The following is a 17,192-nucleotide window of genomic DNA, read 5'->3' as shown; positions in this document are numbered from 1 at the left end:
GGGACACCGCTGCGGCCGCCATGTCGCGGCGCTCTGCCCTTTTGTCCCTACTTGCGACTGTGAAAGAGACGTCTAACTGCCTGCCGCCACGTGGTGGCCTATGAGTGGCTTGGCACGGGATTGTAAGGAGGATCGGGGAACAGTTCATGCGAATTCCATTCCGGTCTCACAATCCGCAGTCCTCGCTGTCCCGTGGGCCCACGTCCTTTATGGACCCGTTTTAACCCGACGTGGGACCCGTGTTACTCGTTTATCATTTTCTTACCCTTTAATCAAGATTTTTGTTTCAATTTGAATTAACAAAATTTTGATTAAACCAAAAATAATACATATATTTGAATGATTTAGAAATTTTGAATTTCTAAAAAATTTAGTCATTTAAATAAATTTGATTTCATTTACAATTTGTTCATTAATTTTTGTTAGATCGACTATATATATTTAATTAGGTTTATTTAATTTACAATTCGTTCATTGTTTTGTATTATCCATTTATAAAATATAAAAAATTATAAATTATTTAAAATAAAATTCGTATATATTGACTTCACTCGACCAAGCATATTAATTGCCCGAGACAAAAATAAAAACAAAAAAAAAAAGAGGTAAATTAATGAAATACTTATCCGTCACGCTACCTTATTTAATTTTTACTCTGCATTTTGACTTGTGGTTTTTTTTTTTTTTACCCAAAGCCTTAAATTTTGGATCTTACTTTTTTTGTTCTTATTTAAAGAATGAATGGAGAAAAGTTGCCTTCTGCATGCAAAGGTTTGTTTTTGTTCAAATAAGGGAATTGCATGACTTTTCCTTATTCGATCTTATTCGTTTCCGTTGGTTTATTTTTTTGTGCGAAAGGAAAATAGTCATGATCATCCTTGAGTAGGTCTATTGTGAGACGGTCTCACGAATCTTTATATGTGAGATGGGTCCACCGATATTCACAATAAAAAGATATACTTTTTCATGCATGACCCAAATAAGATATCTGTCTCACAAAATACGATTCGTGAGATCGTCTCACACAAGTTTTGCCTCATCTCATTTAGTCATCTTTGACACTCAAATGAGATTTGAAAAATTAAATTATTAGATTCTAAAAAAGAAAATTATTGAGAATGAAATCGTCTTCTTCATTTTCTGCATTTTTTTCTAGAGAAAATTGAATTTACGATTCTCGTGAAATATTTTAAAAAACTTCCTATGTAAGATTAAATATATTTCCAAACATGTTTTTTAAAAAATCAGACATATTTGCCCAATCTGCAAGGGTTTTTCGGACTAATTGCGCCAATCCTCTTTCGAAAAATTTAAAAAAACATAAAACCTCATAAAAATATTATTAAGCTAATACCTCATAAAGTTTTCGTTTTATTTTTTTCAATCAATTTTAATATTAAAAACAATTGTGTCTATTTAGTCATCAATTTATTGATAAAAACTTCCCAAGTCTTTATCATTTCTAAATTATTTTATTTTGAAGAATTATAAAAACTAGTTACTCTGCACACGCGATGCGTGTGTGTACGGTTTTTTTTTTATCATTTTCGATGGAATAAAGTGACATTTGACAAATTATGGAGGAACTAAATTGATATTCGAATTGTTGAAATAAAAAAATAAAAATAAAAGTGTGTGTTGAAATTTTTTTTAAAAAAATGTAATATTAGTATCATAGAAGGGTAAAGTTGGAAGAAAAAATTGGTGTCTTTCCTAAGTGGTTAATATGATGTCCTCAACTTTAATAAAATAGAATAGATAACTAACAAGAATAAATCGAGCTAATCCGGACCGGACCTAAACACCAGTTTTTAACCGGATGGATTATATGCCAGACTGGCCCAACAATAAATAAGCCTACATACTTAGTATTATGCTGAAGAGTTCAAATTGGCTCTCTCATTATGTCGTGGTCAATAGGATCTCATATTATAAATATCAGCCAACCGTATGCTGTATGCATGCATTCCGTGTATGTCTAGTCGATGATTTTTTTATTTATTTATAAAAAGTATATACTCTTATGAACAAAAAGTTGAAATATTAAAAATAAAAATTTAAATTTTCTGATTTTTAATAAGTTTTTTCATATATTTTTTTACATAAATTTAATTTCTAATAAAACGAAATAGCAGCAAAAAAATAAAGAGGAAGATTCTAAAAATTACACCGAAAAACTATTTTTTCTATATTATGGCTCGAGTATTATATATAGTGTAATAATTAAACTCATTAAGGGGCTAAAAAGAAAACAGTACTGTCAAGTCAACGTTTCGACGAAACATAACTAAATAGCATAAGACTAAAACACAACTTTGACAAATTAAACGAACAAATCAGAAAACATGACAACTTAAACGATTAAATTGGCTATTTTCCCACGGGTACATATATACAAGTTTTTTACCATTAATACACATGTTAGTTTGAATCTTTCGAACTGATCAATGAAACTTGAACTAAAACATTATGGTTGGTTGTATGTAGAGATATGGATCCATGTCTTTGGAGGAAAGATGGCGCCATCGGTTTCACGTATGCATGTATAGCAAAAAATATGCATCGATCCCAAAAAATATTTTAACATTTGTAATATAAATTGAGTATTATTAATTATTAATTTAGTTCTTAATATTTTCTTATGTCTTTATTTTACATTATCACATGTTGAATTTTTGAAATGACATTATTTTTTTGGAAAGTATCGTTATAAACTAACTATAAACTTGATATATATGAACATGCATTATCTATGGATAAGTCAAATGTGATTATAAAAGGCGAAAATGATAGGCGACGGAATTACCATCCTACACTTTTCATATGTCCCACACATGTTTGAGAAGGATAACATAAATCTTGAGCCACAAAATGCGCACAATGTATGCACACAGAGTAGCGATGACACCGAAATTCAAGAACACCACATTCAAAAACTAGCAAGAAACATAGGAAGATAGTTACAATACAATTCGAAACTAATTAGCTAATTATCACATTAAGGATTTGAGAGATCTAGCTTTGATCGGTTTTCGGGCTCTTTTCTTTCCAATCTCTTCATTTTTCTCCTCTTCGTCATCATCCTCGTCTAGACGATCATCCTCAACGTCGCACAAAGAGGATGCTGCCTGGTCATGATCTTCAAGATCATTATTCGGCATGTTTAATTCTTCATTCATATTCTTGCTAACTTCACCTCTTTTCTTGCCCCACCGCGGTCCAAAACCCGAATAATAATAAAACTCGTTTGGATTTGACAAAGATGGTGCCGAGCGCTTCTTGCTTCGTGGGCGGCCCCGGCCCCGAGTCTCCACCGATGATTTTTCCGAGTTCTTGGTGGGAGAATGCGCGGAGTACTTATAATTGCTATAGTTTCGAAACATGAGTAGATGGTGCTCACAAAGTGAATTGCCTTTGGCAGCCTCTCTTCGGCATTGCCAGCACTTGCTATCAGTCTTGCAGCACAAAATAATCGAACTGTCTTTCGGAGAAGTGCACGCTTCCTGCTCCGTGTCATCCGGCGCGGCTCTGTCAGAGATGCTGCCGGAATTTTCGCATTTCGTTGCTTTATTCGTCGACTCCCTATCACGGAAAGAAATATTAGCAATGGAGACAAATAAGAGTTAATTATTCTATCGCAACCAACGGGATATAAGTAGATACATTTCAGTTAATGATTAAAGCGTAGTTTAGCTAATTGATAGTGGAAATATACACCAAAATCATGCGCCGAGTAAGAAACCTAGAGATTTTTCTGTAAAAGGATAATACTGGAGAAAACTTAGATTCTACGTGAATTAAATTAAAATTTGAGAACATTACCTTCTAGTTACTGCAATAGAATCTCTCGAGCTCCCATTCCCGGCAAAACAATCGTTCCCATAGACCTGCGGAAAAAAATTCCGGGGTCAAGAAAATGGAAGCGTCGATGCTATAATAACGCAAGAAAGACAAAATCCACAAAGGAATTAAAATTCTGAACAGAAAATAGAAGGAATTGAATCGTGGGATTGGCTCTTTCAGCAGAACCCTAAAGGTGAGCTCAAGAAAACCCTAAAAGAAAACCAAGGATAACGGCAGAAAATGCTGAAAAAATTTGACAAAAATAACAGAAGGGTGCAGCAGATCTGTACCTCCTAGGGAAATCGAGCTAGCTCAGAGGACATTGAACTCACCTGAGACGGTGACGTAGGCGGAAGACATGGTCTTGGCGGCGAGAAGTTCATCACGTCCCACGGGGATTGATTGAGCTGACAAATATGCGCTTGAGGAAGAGTTACGGTATCCTGTGATGACGTCGCATAGAGTAGAGGAGAAATCTTGGCGTGCTTGCGTATTCTCATGGCGGAAATGAAGGGTTTTTCCCCTGAACCGACAAAGGTCGAAGGGGTAGTGGGCCGTTGAGGACGATGATGTAGATCCAAAATTCCACATTTATATATATTATATTTGTATATGCAATAATTATTATGCTTTTTCTTTTTTTTAAAAAAAACTATTATGTTTATTTTCAATCTTATTATCTGTGGCAAGTTGTATATATATATGTGTATTTTATTAAATTTTAATTATTATTAATAAATAAAAAGCGTCATTTTTGTAAGGCTCGTGGACCTATCTTTATAATGTCCTCCAATCACAGCTCTTATGATAATTAGTTTTAATTAATTCAAGTACTTATAGCCTTGACAGAAATATTGGGTTTGAGACTGGAGAAACACGTACTCCACAGCCAGATGTGAGAAGTTCTGTAAGTAAATATCGTATTGACTATCATGAGAACTGTGACTGCATGCCGAATTTAAAAAAATAGGTTCAAAGACCTTATAATAAAAGACTTCTTTTATTGTAAAGTTTGTGGGCGTTACAATTTTTAAAAGAGATTATACCTATGTTATTGACATATGGCAATTGGTACACCTTGACACGTGCGGAGTTGGTACGTCTATTAATTAGTTACTGATTTAGTCGACAGTGCATGGCGCATGCATATGTTAATAAATCGGGAAATTGGCCTTCAATCTCCAGCCGTCGATTTTTTTTGTGTTCAGTTCCTTTATACTTTTTTAGTACCACATTTCTACATGAAGTGTACCACATTTTATATGACATAGTAACACAATTTTATGGGTAGAGAGTAAACCCAAAAAAATATTTTGATTGGGGATTTTTCACCAACTTCCCCTTAATAAATTACTAATTCGTTAGTATTAATAATAGTTAACAAAAATGCGATTTTGATGTTATTATTAATTCGAATTTTGTTTATTTATTATATGTATAATATATAAATATATGTTTGTATATGCAATACATATTATGTTTATTATTTTTTAAAAAAGTGTTATGCTTATTTTCAATATAGATTAAATATGTATATATGTGCGGGAAGTTGTATGTATGTGTATTTATCCCGTTGGCGTAAATTTTAATAAATAAATAAATAATACATCGTTTAAATTACATAAATTTTATTGACACGTGGTACATCTTGGCACATGCGCAATGCATGGTCTATTAATTAATTACTTATTTATTCGACACGTGCATGATTTGTGCATATATCAACAAATTATTAATTTGTTATTATTATTATTAACAATATTAAAAAATACGCGCTTTTGATATCATTATTAATTCAAATTTTGTGTGTGTGTGTGTGTGTGTGTGTGTGTGTGTGTGTATGTGCAACAATTATTATTTTTATTCCAATCTCTAAAAAGAAACATGGTTTTCAAATGAGATTACATAAATTTTATTGGCATATTGCGTGCGTCTATTAATTTATTAATAAATCACTAATTTATTATTATTAATTAAAAATAAAATACGTGGTTTTGATGGTGTTATTAATTCATGGAGAGATACCCGTTTATGTCATTTATGAATTGCAATACAAATAAAAATTGAAAAACGATTATATGATAAGATTGTAATTAATCCTCAATTATTTTCTTTGCATCTTCGAAATTGGCAATCATAAATCATATCTTTTTTTAATCTTCTGTTTTGTTATTGGATAAGATATCATTTAAATGTATTTTTAGAAAATAAAATTCTGATTTTTTATAAAGTTGAGTGGAAATGTCCGAATCACACAAATATGTGCAGTTGAGAGAGGTTCCTATCATTAGATAAAATAATGTCTTCTTTTGCATTTCATGTGCACCTTTAGCCTTTAGTATTACTTTTTTTAGAGTCTGATTTTTAGATCTTTTGCCACGTGTTCTTTACTTCGAGATTCACATAAAACTCTCTACTCAAATATAAATGTATTTATTAAATATTTTAATATTTATCGCAAATTATTATAAATAAATATATATGTATACAACATTAATTTAATACAAAATTAGATATTTTATCTTTCTTTGCCAAAAAAATTTGATTGAATATCATTTTTTTTGAACGAGAACAAGTTTTTCATTACTCAAAGTAAAATAGTAACATCGTACAATAAACGATCCTCTACAAATGAGGGTGGCTCATGCCAAATAGATGGATTTAAGTGTAAACAACATTTTCTAACTACCAGATGAGTTAACTCATTTGCTTTTCTTCGAACCAAGGAAATAGAAAACTGATTCTCCTGACTTATTAGCTCTCTACAGCTTTCAAGTATATCTCCAAACTCTGAATAGTCACATGCATACACTTTAACTGCATCAGCCACACCTTTACAATCGGTTTCGTAGACAGACTCTATGTAAGTTCATTTCTGTAACCCAGTTAATACCTTCTAAAAGTCACATAGCTTCTCCTTCTCGGATACTCACAAACCTTCTATTAAGGCAGTTCTAGCCGCCACAAACTGCCACTTGTCATCGCGCATATCATTTTGTAACTCGACTTTCAGGTATTTTCAATTTGTCATACGCATAGTGCTTTGCATTTTTATGAATCCAAACAAAATATAAATCAAAACAAATCTCGATCAAGAATCATAAATCTAACTTACTCTTTGCAATATAATATAACGGGAATTCAGTATTTGATTAGCCGACCATGGCTAGAAACTTTTTACATAACGGGTTCCAAATAGTTTGGCACTAATTAAGACTATACAAATTGTTAGATTGGAAACACCCCTTGTTGAAATGGTGAATCCTGTGGAATTTTTTATATATAATCAGAACCAAAAACCAAAATCAATTTTCCACTGTGATTCCAAGATTAAAATCGAAATTGATGACTCAAACTTTTAAGTAGGGAACCGGTGAACTGCAGTTGCTTCTGCACAACTGTTAATTACACATTGGTTCCTAGTTCCAAAGGTATCAACTGACTCAGAATTGTCCAGACATACGATAAGAACACTTAGTTTGTCGGCCAATTAGATTTAAGGGAAAGTCTAAAATCCACAATCCACACAAGCCATTGATGTATAACTTAGGGAACAATGACAATCATTCATCTCATATTATCACGACGCCGAACATATCGGGTTCGATCATTGTATCTTGGCCGGTCTTGAGCTCTCTGAGGCACAGGTTCTACTCTCCTTTGTCTCTCAGGTGAGCGTTGAACTATCTCTCCATTAACAAACAACTCAGCTGGCAAACCATGAAAGGCACGTAGATTCAGATAATTTATATACACTCACGCATAACAGATAACGTTAACGGCCGCGGACAACAGTAAACTTCTAACACATTATGTGTGGATATACGAGAGGGAGATCAGAATCAAGTACCAACTTACTTGTTGAAAAAAGAAATAAATATAATATCCAGAGTAAAAAGAGCAAACGAAAATTGAACCCCAAAACTTTAAACACTACACTATGCAAACATCTTCGTGTCATCAAGAACTGCACTGAATGCTCAGTTTTCTAAACTCTATCGACTGCCCAAATGACAAGAAATTCCTCACCATTTAGGACTATTCAGGGAACAACGCAGATAGAGCAAACCAAACTTGAGGAAAGAAATATCTACTTCGAGATGAGATCAAACAATCATTTAAGCAGCAGCCTTTCACATACATACTAACAAACTGTTGTTAAAAGATCGGACAAGGAAAATGTACCTCCGTAGTCCTTGTTCTCGGCGTCAACATAAGAATCCGGAAGAACAAACAGAACACCAGGCAAACCTGCACAACACGAGTTCAATAGTTAAATTTGCAATAATTCAATCAAAAAATATAACGAAAATCAAATCTTGCGAAAACTTATATCGATGAACAAACCTTCAAGCTTGTTAGAAGTCTCCTCATCAATCTCACACCCGAACCCGAAGTATCTCTCGCATGAAACATTATATATTTTCTTCTTCGCCTCCTCTTCACTATCTCCATCCCAATTAACAAATACACATTAACAACACAAAAGAATATACACAATCAAGAAAAAGTAAAAATTTCATTGGTGTCTAAATGAGAAAAGCGGAAGCAGAAAATTTCAACCTTTCGAGCACTTTAGCTAGCGTTTGAACGTAACAGTCAATCATCTGCTGCTTCGTGGCTCCTTCACCCCCAGGCTTATCCATCACAATAAGCCAGTGCTCGTAATCGCATCCGGGGAAGAGCGGGGCCATCTCAGTGGGAGGTCGGTCGCTAAAATTCGAACCGGAATTCAACGGAGAATATCCCGAACCTGACCTATTAACTCTGCATCGGATGGTGTTGAACCGGATGAAATTTGGGTTGATGCCTCCGATGGAATGAGATCCGGCAGTTGCGGCGCAGCGAGCGGCGGACACCGGGAGAGATAATCTGTCTAAGGGGAGATATCTGGAGGCCGCAGAAGAGAAGAGACTTCTGAGCACTCCGGTTGATCGGGATGCAGTAGCGGCCATTTTATTCCGTCCGAGTGGTGTGTGTTGATTGGGTGAGTGTTTGGAAAGAATATTTGGTTGGATAATTTGCATCGACGAATTTCTATTTATTTTTCCATAAATTTTTTTTAAATAACATTTTTTAATCGTTTATATTATATTACACGAATATAAAATTTTATTTTTAGATTTTTAAAATTTCACCATTCTACTTACTTCTATATAAATTTGGAATTTTTATTTTTTTAACAGTACAATTTAAATAATTTATTTATAATTATTAAGGAAGTGCAATATAAAATAGTTGCTCTAGTATCTTGGTTGTTTTAATCAGGATATAACAAGAAATTTTGATTTTATTGTATCATAAAATTTGAACGAGCAATTTACCTTTTTGTATGTTTAACTATTGAATATTTTGGAGGCAAAATGTCAATTTTATATGATTATTTGGTTGTGATATTTTTAGCCATATATTTTTTGTTAAATCATTTATGGTCCTCTAACGGTGTTCCGACGATCAAATTTGATCATTATTCTCAAAATTTTCTTATAAAAATAACATAAAAATATATATGAATTATTTTGGCCAAACTTAGCAATAAAATTTCTCAAATTGGAATTTATTAAGATTGTAAGAATACTCATATCAGTTTTATAAACAACAATGTACATCCATCCATATTGTCATTAATTTGAACGTTGATTATTTGAATGTTCAAATTATAATTTTTTTGACTTTCACAAAGGGTTGCACGCCCTGGACAAACGTGGGGTGGCTCTCTCACCCTCATTTTCTCTTTATTTTTTTAATATTTTGTAATAAATTCATTAAAATCTAAGTTGCATTTTATTTAACATTCTCCATGTGACTATTTTAAAATGAAATATATTTTAAATTTTTAATATTGTTGCAACATATTAAAGTAATAATGAGATAGGACGAAGAAGAATGATCATCTAAAGAAATCGTAAATTCGGACATATAAGGTTTTTTTAAATATTTTTTCATAAATTCGGTGTATCCATATCAAATATTTCGAAGATGATTTTGAATGCAAAGAAAGTTATTTCTTCGTATAGTGAATGCACTTGAGAGTTTTTCATCGTATTTTCAGCAGAAATATGAAGTTGAGAGAAGAAAATGCTTGTCACCACTACAAAAATGAACAAATGTGATTCATCAATTGCTTATGGAGTCCTTGCTGACCATCTTGACCTACATATGGGTGAATCAAATGTCATCAAGTTATCTTCGAGTTTTGCAGATATGTGATTGAAATATTTAGTGATCGATACTTGAGATGCTGAATGCTAATGATGTTCAACATCTTCTTCAAATACATGATGAGAGGCAAGACTACTCTGTCATGTTGGAAAGCCTTGACTGCATACACTGAAATGAAAAAATTGACATGTTTACAAGAGGCCACGAGTCACTAAGAATCGTGTTTGAAGCCGTCGTGTCTTAAGACTTGTGGATATGACATGCATATTTTGGTGTCACGGGTTACACAATGATATTATCGTGTTGTTTCAAATCTCTGATATTCAATAACGACTTGCAAAGAAATGTCTCGGAGATTAATTTCACTGTCAAAATTACACAATATACAAAGATATATTATTTAACATATGAAATATATCTAAAATGAGTTACTTTCGTGAAGACTTTTCCTTACCCGGATGATCCAAAAGAAGGTTGTTTGAGAAAAGACAAGATGATACCAGAAAAAATGACGAACAAACATTTGGGGTGCTCCAAACTCAACGAGCAATTTTCAGATGTCCAGTTCGTTATTCATGCGTTACGTTAGTATATATGATTTTACACAACATAATTGTTGAGGATGAGGAGGACATATGACAAATTGGTACAACGATGAAGTGACCAACTAGCACAAATTAATTTTAATATTAAAATAAACCTTGAGAAAATAAATTTTTTAATATAATTGACAGGTGGAGCTCGTGTGTTTTGAGTGAATCACACATGCTCTAGTAATAGGGGGGGTGGGGATCTGAGAAGACAGGCTGTTATAATTCTTAGCGTAACGGTCACTCCCAATATTCAAACCAATATAAGACACATAAAACCCTAACCCACAGAGCCCCACCAAAACTCGACCGTTTGGCCTTCCCTTTGCCCCCTATATGCGACTCAAAATGTGAAGACCCTCTTGGATTATTTTTTCAAAAATTCCTGTTCAGATGGGCTGTTTTCTCGGATGTTTTGGAGATGCGAAAGATGGGAGGAGTCGGAAACAGAGGATTCAACGGGCGGATTCTCAAGTGCAAGTAAATACCCATGTGTTAGTTTGATTTGGTTCCGGATGAAATTTTCGGAGCAAGTAGTTAAATTGTTGTGTTTGTGTTATCTTGTGCTTATTCATAATGTGTGTAGATTCTTTCCTATTTGTATGTTGATTTCTACGATGAGATGGAGTTTGAGTAATTAATTTCGGACTCTCTGGGTTTTTTTATTCCTAGTTCGATTTTTTCTGGTTGGGTGAGTTGAAAGTTTGCCCAAATAAGGAGAGATTCATGAATGATTCTTAAATTTGATTCCCTCAGTTTCTTCAAAGGATGTCAGAATTTTGTTATTTGGAGCTGATCCAGCAGTTTGGTCATGGTTACTTGATGTTTTTTTAGTAAAAATTTATGTCACTATTTGATTTTGAGGAACATGTTAGTTTCTTATGGTAAACTGAATTAAATGATGATTAGTTGCTGCAGCAAAATAAAGTCCGAAGCTTTCAGCAGCAAAGCTTGTTACTTGAAGAGCAGAGCTTTACAGAGACGCCACCTCCCAACTTGGTCACCAAGTTGCAGTGAGCACTTAATTCTTTTTCTAAACTTGTTGCTTGTTTTAGCTTTTGTTCCATGAGATTGGACAATTTATCTTGATTTTGTTTGTAGAAATAGACCGGAGGGAGAGGATCAGTTGAGTCCAAGCCCAAGAAAAAGAGTTACGTTTAATGCAAACATCACTACACATGAGCACTATTCACTTTATGAAAGCACCGATTCTCTACCAGAGGGTAACCTGAATGTTCAGAAAGAAAAGGAGTTAAATCCTAGAAGTTCAAGTCAACCACAATTTGAAGAAGAGAATTCAGTCAAATCATGTATCGTATTATATCCTCCGAATCATAGATACCATAATGCCAGAGACAGAGATAGTGAGGATGAAGCAGAAGATTACGGTGACAGTGACTTCGATGATTTAGAAGACGACTATGGAGATGAAGATGATATAGATTGTATATCAGATGGCCAAGAAATGTGGTCTGGATCGACTTTAATTCCATCACTGGAATCAAGAACAGAAAATCAATTGACTAGTTTTATCAAAACTCAGTTTCTTGAAGAAGACAGCACTCCTGTATTAAAGACTCAAGCAAGAAATAGAAGTGATTATGTTAATTCTGTTTTGAACCCTGTGGAGAATGTAACACAATGGAAAGCAGCAAAATCTAAAGGAACATGTTTGTTGAAGTTACAAAAAGAGAACAATCAATCATTATTTGCCCTCAGTGTAAGATCTGATCAATTCCAGAATTCTAATCAAGAAACAGCTGTGGATGCAAGCCTTTCGAATTGGTTGGTTTCCTCAGAATCCACACTCCCCAAGAAGACTAGTTCCAGCGGCATTGAGTACATTACTGACGTAAAGGTCATGTCCAAAGGATAAGAGAGACAATAGTTGATAGCTCAAAAATCATGACTCTGCCCAAGATTAACAATCCCTTGTCAAGCTTGTGAGATTGTTTTGAACGAATTCGATGTATCTGTGTGTGAATTCTTGATTGATTCATTTGGATTCTTTTATTTGTTTGTTGTATTGATATTTTGTATTTTTAAATGTGTGTGTTGATTTAATGGATTTATTAATTTGTCCATTGTATTTATTACGTCCAGAATTTTATTAATTTGTTTATGTTTATAGCTCGAAAATTTCTCAGCTGAAATATTTAGTCGTCCAAACATTTGAATCCATCGACTTTCTGGTGCAGAAAAAATCGAACTGGCACCAGATACAAGCCTCGTATTATGAAAGTCGAGCATATACGCCAAGCTTTTCGATCTCCAGCTATTCCAGACTACCGATTCCACTGGGAATTCTTCTGCCTGCAGTGAAATGAAGAGACAATATCGAATAAATAAAGCCATAAGGTTGCAGTTATCTTGTATGCTTCTGTAGAACTAATAATAGATCAACCACAGTCAGTCTCTACCCAATGTTTTCAAAGAATACGGAAGTTACAAGAAGCATATTATAACCAACTGCTGACTAGCCAAAAAATAACATATTGCAGCAAAACCAAATAAATGGTGGGATTATTTTTTTTTTTTTAAATAAAGTGGTTGGATTCAAGTTAATCTAGGATAAAAAACCTCAGAAAATTTTCTATGTAAAAAAAGCCTGTGAAAAAGAATAAAAAAAAAGTGGTTGGATTCAAGTTCATCTAGAATTAAAAATATGATCTGGTGGAAAGCTGAGCTGATTTTGAGTTAAATTTGGAAGAGTTTCTAATGAGCTGTCCAAGATCACCACTTCCTACAATTTTCGAGAGAACTTCAAGGCAAGTCTCTGCTGCTGCGGAGCATTCTACCATCAGCTGCTTTCTTCTAAGTTCATGAATGGTTTTTTTGCTAAAATAACCTTCAACCAAATAGTCTTGTTTCTTATTTGGAACATCTAGACGGGCGAAAAAAGGGGGATTTCCTGAGAACATTTTGCATCATTTTCTCAAGGTATGAAGGCATTATTTGGCTATCCTTTCAAGCTCACCTAAGTCCATCTCAATTGAGGCTTCTATTATGGCTTTAAGTTGCGACTCCCTCAAGTGTAGGGTGTGAACGAGATGTTCTAATAACATATTGGCAGCTCGATTTCATGTGGCAATGTAGTTTCATTGTCTAATGCGTCCATGGTTAACAGGAACTGGTGTTTGCTATGCCTTTGCCGAGTTTGAAGATGTGCAAAGTGTTCAGAACGCAATCAAGGTTCACAAATCTCTCATTTACTGATAAAAATTTTCATTTCTTGCTTTCTCAAATTTCTTGTGAATGCCTGTCTCCTTGAGAACTGACCCAACTCAGTATGTATTTTTAAGAGATATCCATAGTACCGCTCCCCTAGTCTGCATATCTCTATGTTTTGACAGTGCCAGTCAGTCTTTTGACAAACCTGCTGTCACGCAGGTTATTGTTGTAAAATTTGAGTCTTTAGAATAATATTGGTCTTGGGGATGCCTTTATGTCTTGATCTTTGCACAGATGCTTCCAACATATACATACCAGCATTTGCGATTTGTTCTATTTATGGTTAGTTTTGGATGCCTGATGTAATATGGTTGTGAAGCTTTACTTCGCTCTCAATTTTTATTTTTTATGTCAACTATGTATTTGGTATCTGATTAGAATTTTCCTTTTTTTTAGGCTTCTCCAATTCAATTGGCCAGAAGGCAAGTGTTTATTGAGGAGAGGAGACCGAATAGTGGCGCATTTCGTGGTGGTGGACGCAAGTATCTCAAACTCCTCTTCACTATATAAAGAATTAGAGTGCAATCGTTATTTCTTTTACTTGAATATATAAGAAATCCCCTGTGATCCCATCAATTCTTTCTTGTTATAATAAACTTTTTGTTAAAATGAATCAGAAAGTTTATCATTGTTATGCTTATTAAGTAACTAATGCTGTCTGAAGCATGAGACTGTTACATATGGATATATATATATATGGCTATTGTTTTTTGATAACATGTTGATGCTTTTAGTTTTTCTTAATCGGGCGGAAGAGGGCGAGGCAGAGGTGGGGGGCTGGTGGAAGGACTTTTGGAAGAGGCAGCGACCAAAATGGAAGCGACAACAGCAGCCGCTTAAGAACCAATGGTTTCCGTGGCATATGATGAAGTAACACCTGAGTTAGAACATGTGGCATTTGATGAAATAACTTGTCTTCAAACATTTCGAGTGAGTAAGTTTTTGTAACCGAAGCAAATGCCTTCCGTTTCGTTTCCTATTTTTGTTTAGGACATTTTCTCGAGTGTCTTTTTGTCTTGAAACTAATCCTTGTTTCCTCTTGGTTGTGTATTTTTTTCCTTTCATTTCAAGATGTGCGTATCTGTACTTTGGAACACTAACTAACACATGGTCACATGGACTCGTCATTGTGTGATTTTCAAGGTGCCTTAGTTTACCATCTTTTTTAAAAGCATTTATTTAGACAAGATATAATATGATGAGAATCTCACTAAATTTGGTGTTAAAAGCCATTTTGAAATGTGGCTCCCAACTCTATTTTCATGTCCTTTTCCACACATTTTCTTTTTATGATTATGATATAGATATATGTGCGCTATAATCAATTATACATTGAAGGCACACCAGTTCTTCACAAGATTTAAGATCTTGACATAGATCATTGAAACCACAACAACACATGTTTGGATCCACCTCTGGATTGGGTTTCTTGGGTGACTTCTGAGTATATCATATAAACAACAAAAAAGAATATTCTATTAAACTATTAAGGTTATGATCACCATTAAAAAAAATAGTCCGGTTTGGTTTATCGAAAAATTCACCAACGTATAGGCACAAAATACCCGAACAAAAATGCGGCGATCAGGTCGGATCCCTAAGATGCCCACCACCCCTATATCTGGATCAATTATGTTGTGTTTGGATGAATGAATTTCAAATTTAAGAAGTTCAAATATGTTCAAATGTTTTTTTGTAATGTTAGAGAAACAAAACCATAAACTTCAAATTCATTATTCCACTCATGTTACATGTAAGTTCAAACTATAAATTATATTAGGTTGCGTTTGGATTGATGGATTTCAAGTTCGTGGATTTTAAAATTTATACAAATATATTTTTGTTGTTTTAGAGAAATAAGATCATGAACATTAAATCCACATAATGTTTATTAGTGTTTAGTGTTAATTACGATTAATTTCAAAATCACTCAATATTGATGTCATTTGAAATTCATTTCGCTTTGAGTAGCTTTATTTAAATAAATAAAATATGAATTTAAAATTTGATATATTATTTTATTATTAACATTTAAAATGTAATTGAACTCCGTGTATTTCAAATCCATTTATCAAATACATCTTTTATTTTTTTTTAAAAAAATGTAAAAATAAGATATATTATATAAAGAAATAAATTATATTGATGTTGTAGGTTGGGTGGATCTTTAGCGTCGCCTTACGTTATTTTACCACAGAAAGATTCGTTAAGTGGACCCCACATTCCTAATCGGGTGGCGTTCCACTTGGTAATTGAGTCCCACAGGTCACGGTGTATGATTGCCTTAATTTTTTGTGCCAGTCGCTGAACGAGACAGACCACTTTTTATTTATCTTTTAAATTATTTTCGAACAAGCTAAAATCGTTTTATTTGAATCTATACCGAAATTAATTGCAAATGAAGTTTTAGGGTGATAATTGAAATGATTGAATTGCAACATTATTATTAGTTTTAATACATTCGTCTGATTTTAAAACGCGATTACATATTTAATTATTATAGATGGTAAGACGTACAATTACTAAGATGAAGATGGTTGGAAAATAATGATTTCTACTGCTAGAAGAACAATCGAAGCATAATGTTTTGACATTTAAGCAATTAAAAAGATTCGAGTTAGAGCTAATGCACGCATGTTTATGGTCACAATATAGTTGTATGGGTTTAGTAAATCACCATGGTTATGAAACGTAATAATTACATCAATGTGAGTTTACACAAATATAAACAAAAAATTTGATGGTCTCAATTAAGTTTTTACCTTATTCCATGCTAACAGTTTATGAGTATGCACAACAAACTTTCAAAAAAATAAAACGCATAAAAATACAACTCGGCAAAAGAGTTATTTCAAATTATCATCACTCTATGTCTAAATGCATGGAATTCATAAGATTATTCGAGAAATTGCAAAAATGAAATAAAAAAACCAAATCCTAGTGAAGCAATAATCCTATTTGAAAAAAATCTAAATATATATAATCAAGTCAAGTCAAAATTGGAGCATAATTTTTGCAACTTTTCTTATTATGTCAAATGGAACGACATGTAGAGCAACGACACATACGAGATATTTCACACGTGGATCGTATCATTCTCATTCGTGATCTTCCACGTGATCTCCTCACACATGGAGGTAGAATAACCTTTCCTTGAACTTCTTCTCGAATCAACCAATCTATTTGGTTATCTACATGATGAATTGGCTCAGCATAGGAGATTCTCCAACATGTAGTTCTATAATATTCAGAGCACAAACTATAAATTGATATTTGTTTAAAGAAATAAGATTAATGTGCTTCGCGGCCGCCTTTGTACGCACTGAATTGATGAGATAATAAAATACAGAGTTTGAGATGAAGAAA

At 33.5% G+C, this 17,192-nt stretch overlaps 3 protein-coding genes and 1 long non-coding RNA gene across 5 annotated transcripts; 2 read left to right on the top strand and 2 right to left on the bottom strand.

Annotated features, from left to right (window-relative positions):
- Window positions 1-2,848: 2,848 nt before the first annotated feature.
- Window positions 2,849-4,410, bottom strand: LOC140980653 (uncharacterized). Its single transcript, XM_073446617.1, has 3 exons — window positions 4,176-4,410; window positions 3,823-3,887; window positions 2,849-3,582 (listed from the first exon to the last, which is right to left on the bottom strand). Exons 1-3 carry the CDS (start codon window positions 4,341-4,343, stop codon window positions 2,994-2,996), a joined length of 822 nt encoding a protein of 273 aa, XP_073302718.1. The 5' UTR covers window positions 4,344-4,410; the 3' UTR covers window positions 2,849-2,993.
- A 2,763-nt stretch (window positions 4,411-7,173) lies between these two features.
- On the bottom strand, window positions 7,174-8,841 carry LOC140980654 (multiple organellar RNA editing factor 2, chloroplastic-like). The gene is made up of 4 exons (XM_073446618.1): window positions 8,407-8,841; window positions 8,191-8,288; window positions 8,029-8,094; window positions 7,174-7,553 (listed from the first exon to the last, which is right to left on the bottom strand). Exons 1-4 carry the CDS (start codon window positions 8,796-8,798, stop codon window positions 7,411-7,413), a joined length of 699 nt encoding a protein of 232 aa, XP_073302719.1. The 5' UTR covers window positions 8,799-8,841; the 3' UTR covers window positions 7,174-7,410.
- Window positions 8,842-10,847: 2,006 nt separating this feature from the next.
- Window positions 10,848-12,705, top strand: LOC140980651 (uncharacterized). Of its 2 annotated transcripts, none has more exons than XM_073446613.1 (3): window positions 10,848-11,075; window positions 11,514-11,608; window positions 11,697-12,705. In XM_073446613.1, exons 1-3 carry the CDS (start codon window positions 10,989-10,991, stop codon window positions 12,469-12,471), a joined length of 957 nt encoding a protein of 318 aa, XP_073302714.1. In that variant the 5' UTR covers window positions 10,848-10,988; the 3' UTR covers window positions 12,472-12,705. The 2 variants fall into 2 exon arrangements, with proteins under 2 accessions (XP_073302714.1, XP_073302713.1); XM_073446612.1 differs by having other exon boundaries at window positions 11,505-11,608.
- Window positions 12,706-13,668: 963 nt separating this feature from the next.
- On the top strand, window positions 13,669-14,961 carry LOC140980655 (uncharacterized). Its single transcript, XR_012175988.1, has 2 exons — window positions 13,669-13,787; window positions 14,582-14,961. It is a non-coding gene; the product is annotated as an uncharacterized lncRNA (long non-coding RNA).
- Window positions 14,962-17,192: the final 2,231 nt, after the last annotated feature.

Source organism: Primulina huaijiensis, chromosome 7 (assembly GCF_012295235.1).
Source record: "Primulina huaijiensis isolate GDHJ02 chromosome 7, ASM1229523v2, whole genome shotgun sequence".
NCBI lineage: Eukaryota > Viridiplantae > Streptophyta > Magnoliopsida > Lamiales > Gesneriaceae > Primulina > Primulina huaijiensis.
This window is presented reverse-complemented; position numbering and strand designations above follow the sequence as displayed.

Excerpts from the sequence above, each read along its gene's own strand:
- LOC140980653 (XM_073446617.1), bottom strand. The coding sequence starts at position 4,343 with ATGAGAATACGCAAGCACGCCAAGATTTCTCCTCTACTCTATGCGACG. Across the intron at positions 3,888-4,175 it reads CGCCTACGTCACCGTCTCAG|GTCTATGGGAACGATTGTTT; the intron begins GTGAGTTCAATG and ends TTTTTTCCGCAG. Across the intron at positions 3,583-3,822 it reads TCTATTGCAGTAACTAGAAG|GGAGTCGACGAATAAAGCAA; the intron begins GTAATGTTCTCA and ends TTTCCGTGATAG.
- LOC140980654 (XM_073446618.1), bottom strand. The coding sequence starts at position 8,798 with ATGGCCGCTACTGCATCCCGATCAACCGGAGTGCTCAGAAGTCTCTTC. Across the intron at positions 8,095-8,190 it reads GACTTCTAACAAGCTTGAAG|GTTTGCCTGGTGTTCTGTTT; the intron begins GTTTGTTCATCG and ends CGTGTTGTGCAG. Across the intron at positions 7,554-8,028 it reads CGAGAACAAGGACTACGGAG|CTGAGTTGTTTGTTAATGGA; the intron begins GTACATTTTCCT and ends ATGGTTTGCCAG.
- LOC140980651 (XM_073446612.1), top strand. The coding sequence starts at position 10,989 with ATGGGCTGTTTTCTCGGATGTTTTGGAGATGCGAAAGATGGGAGGAGT. Across the intron at positions 11,076-11,504 it reads GGGCGGATTCTCAAGTGCAA|TTGCTGCAGCAAAATAAAGT; the intron begins GTAAATACCCAT and ends AATGATGATTAG. Across the intron at positions 11,609-11,696 it reads AACTTGGTCACCAAGTTGCA|AAATAGACCGGAGGGAGAGG; the intron begins GTGAGCACTTAA and ends TTTTGTTTGTAG.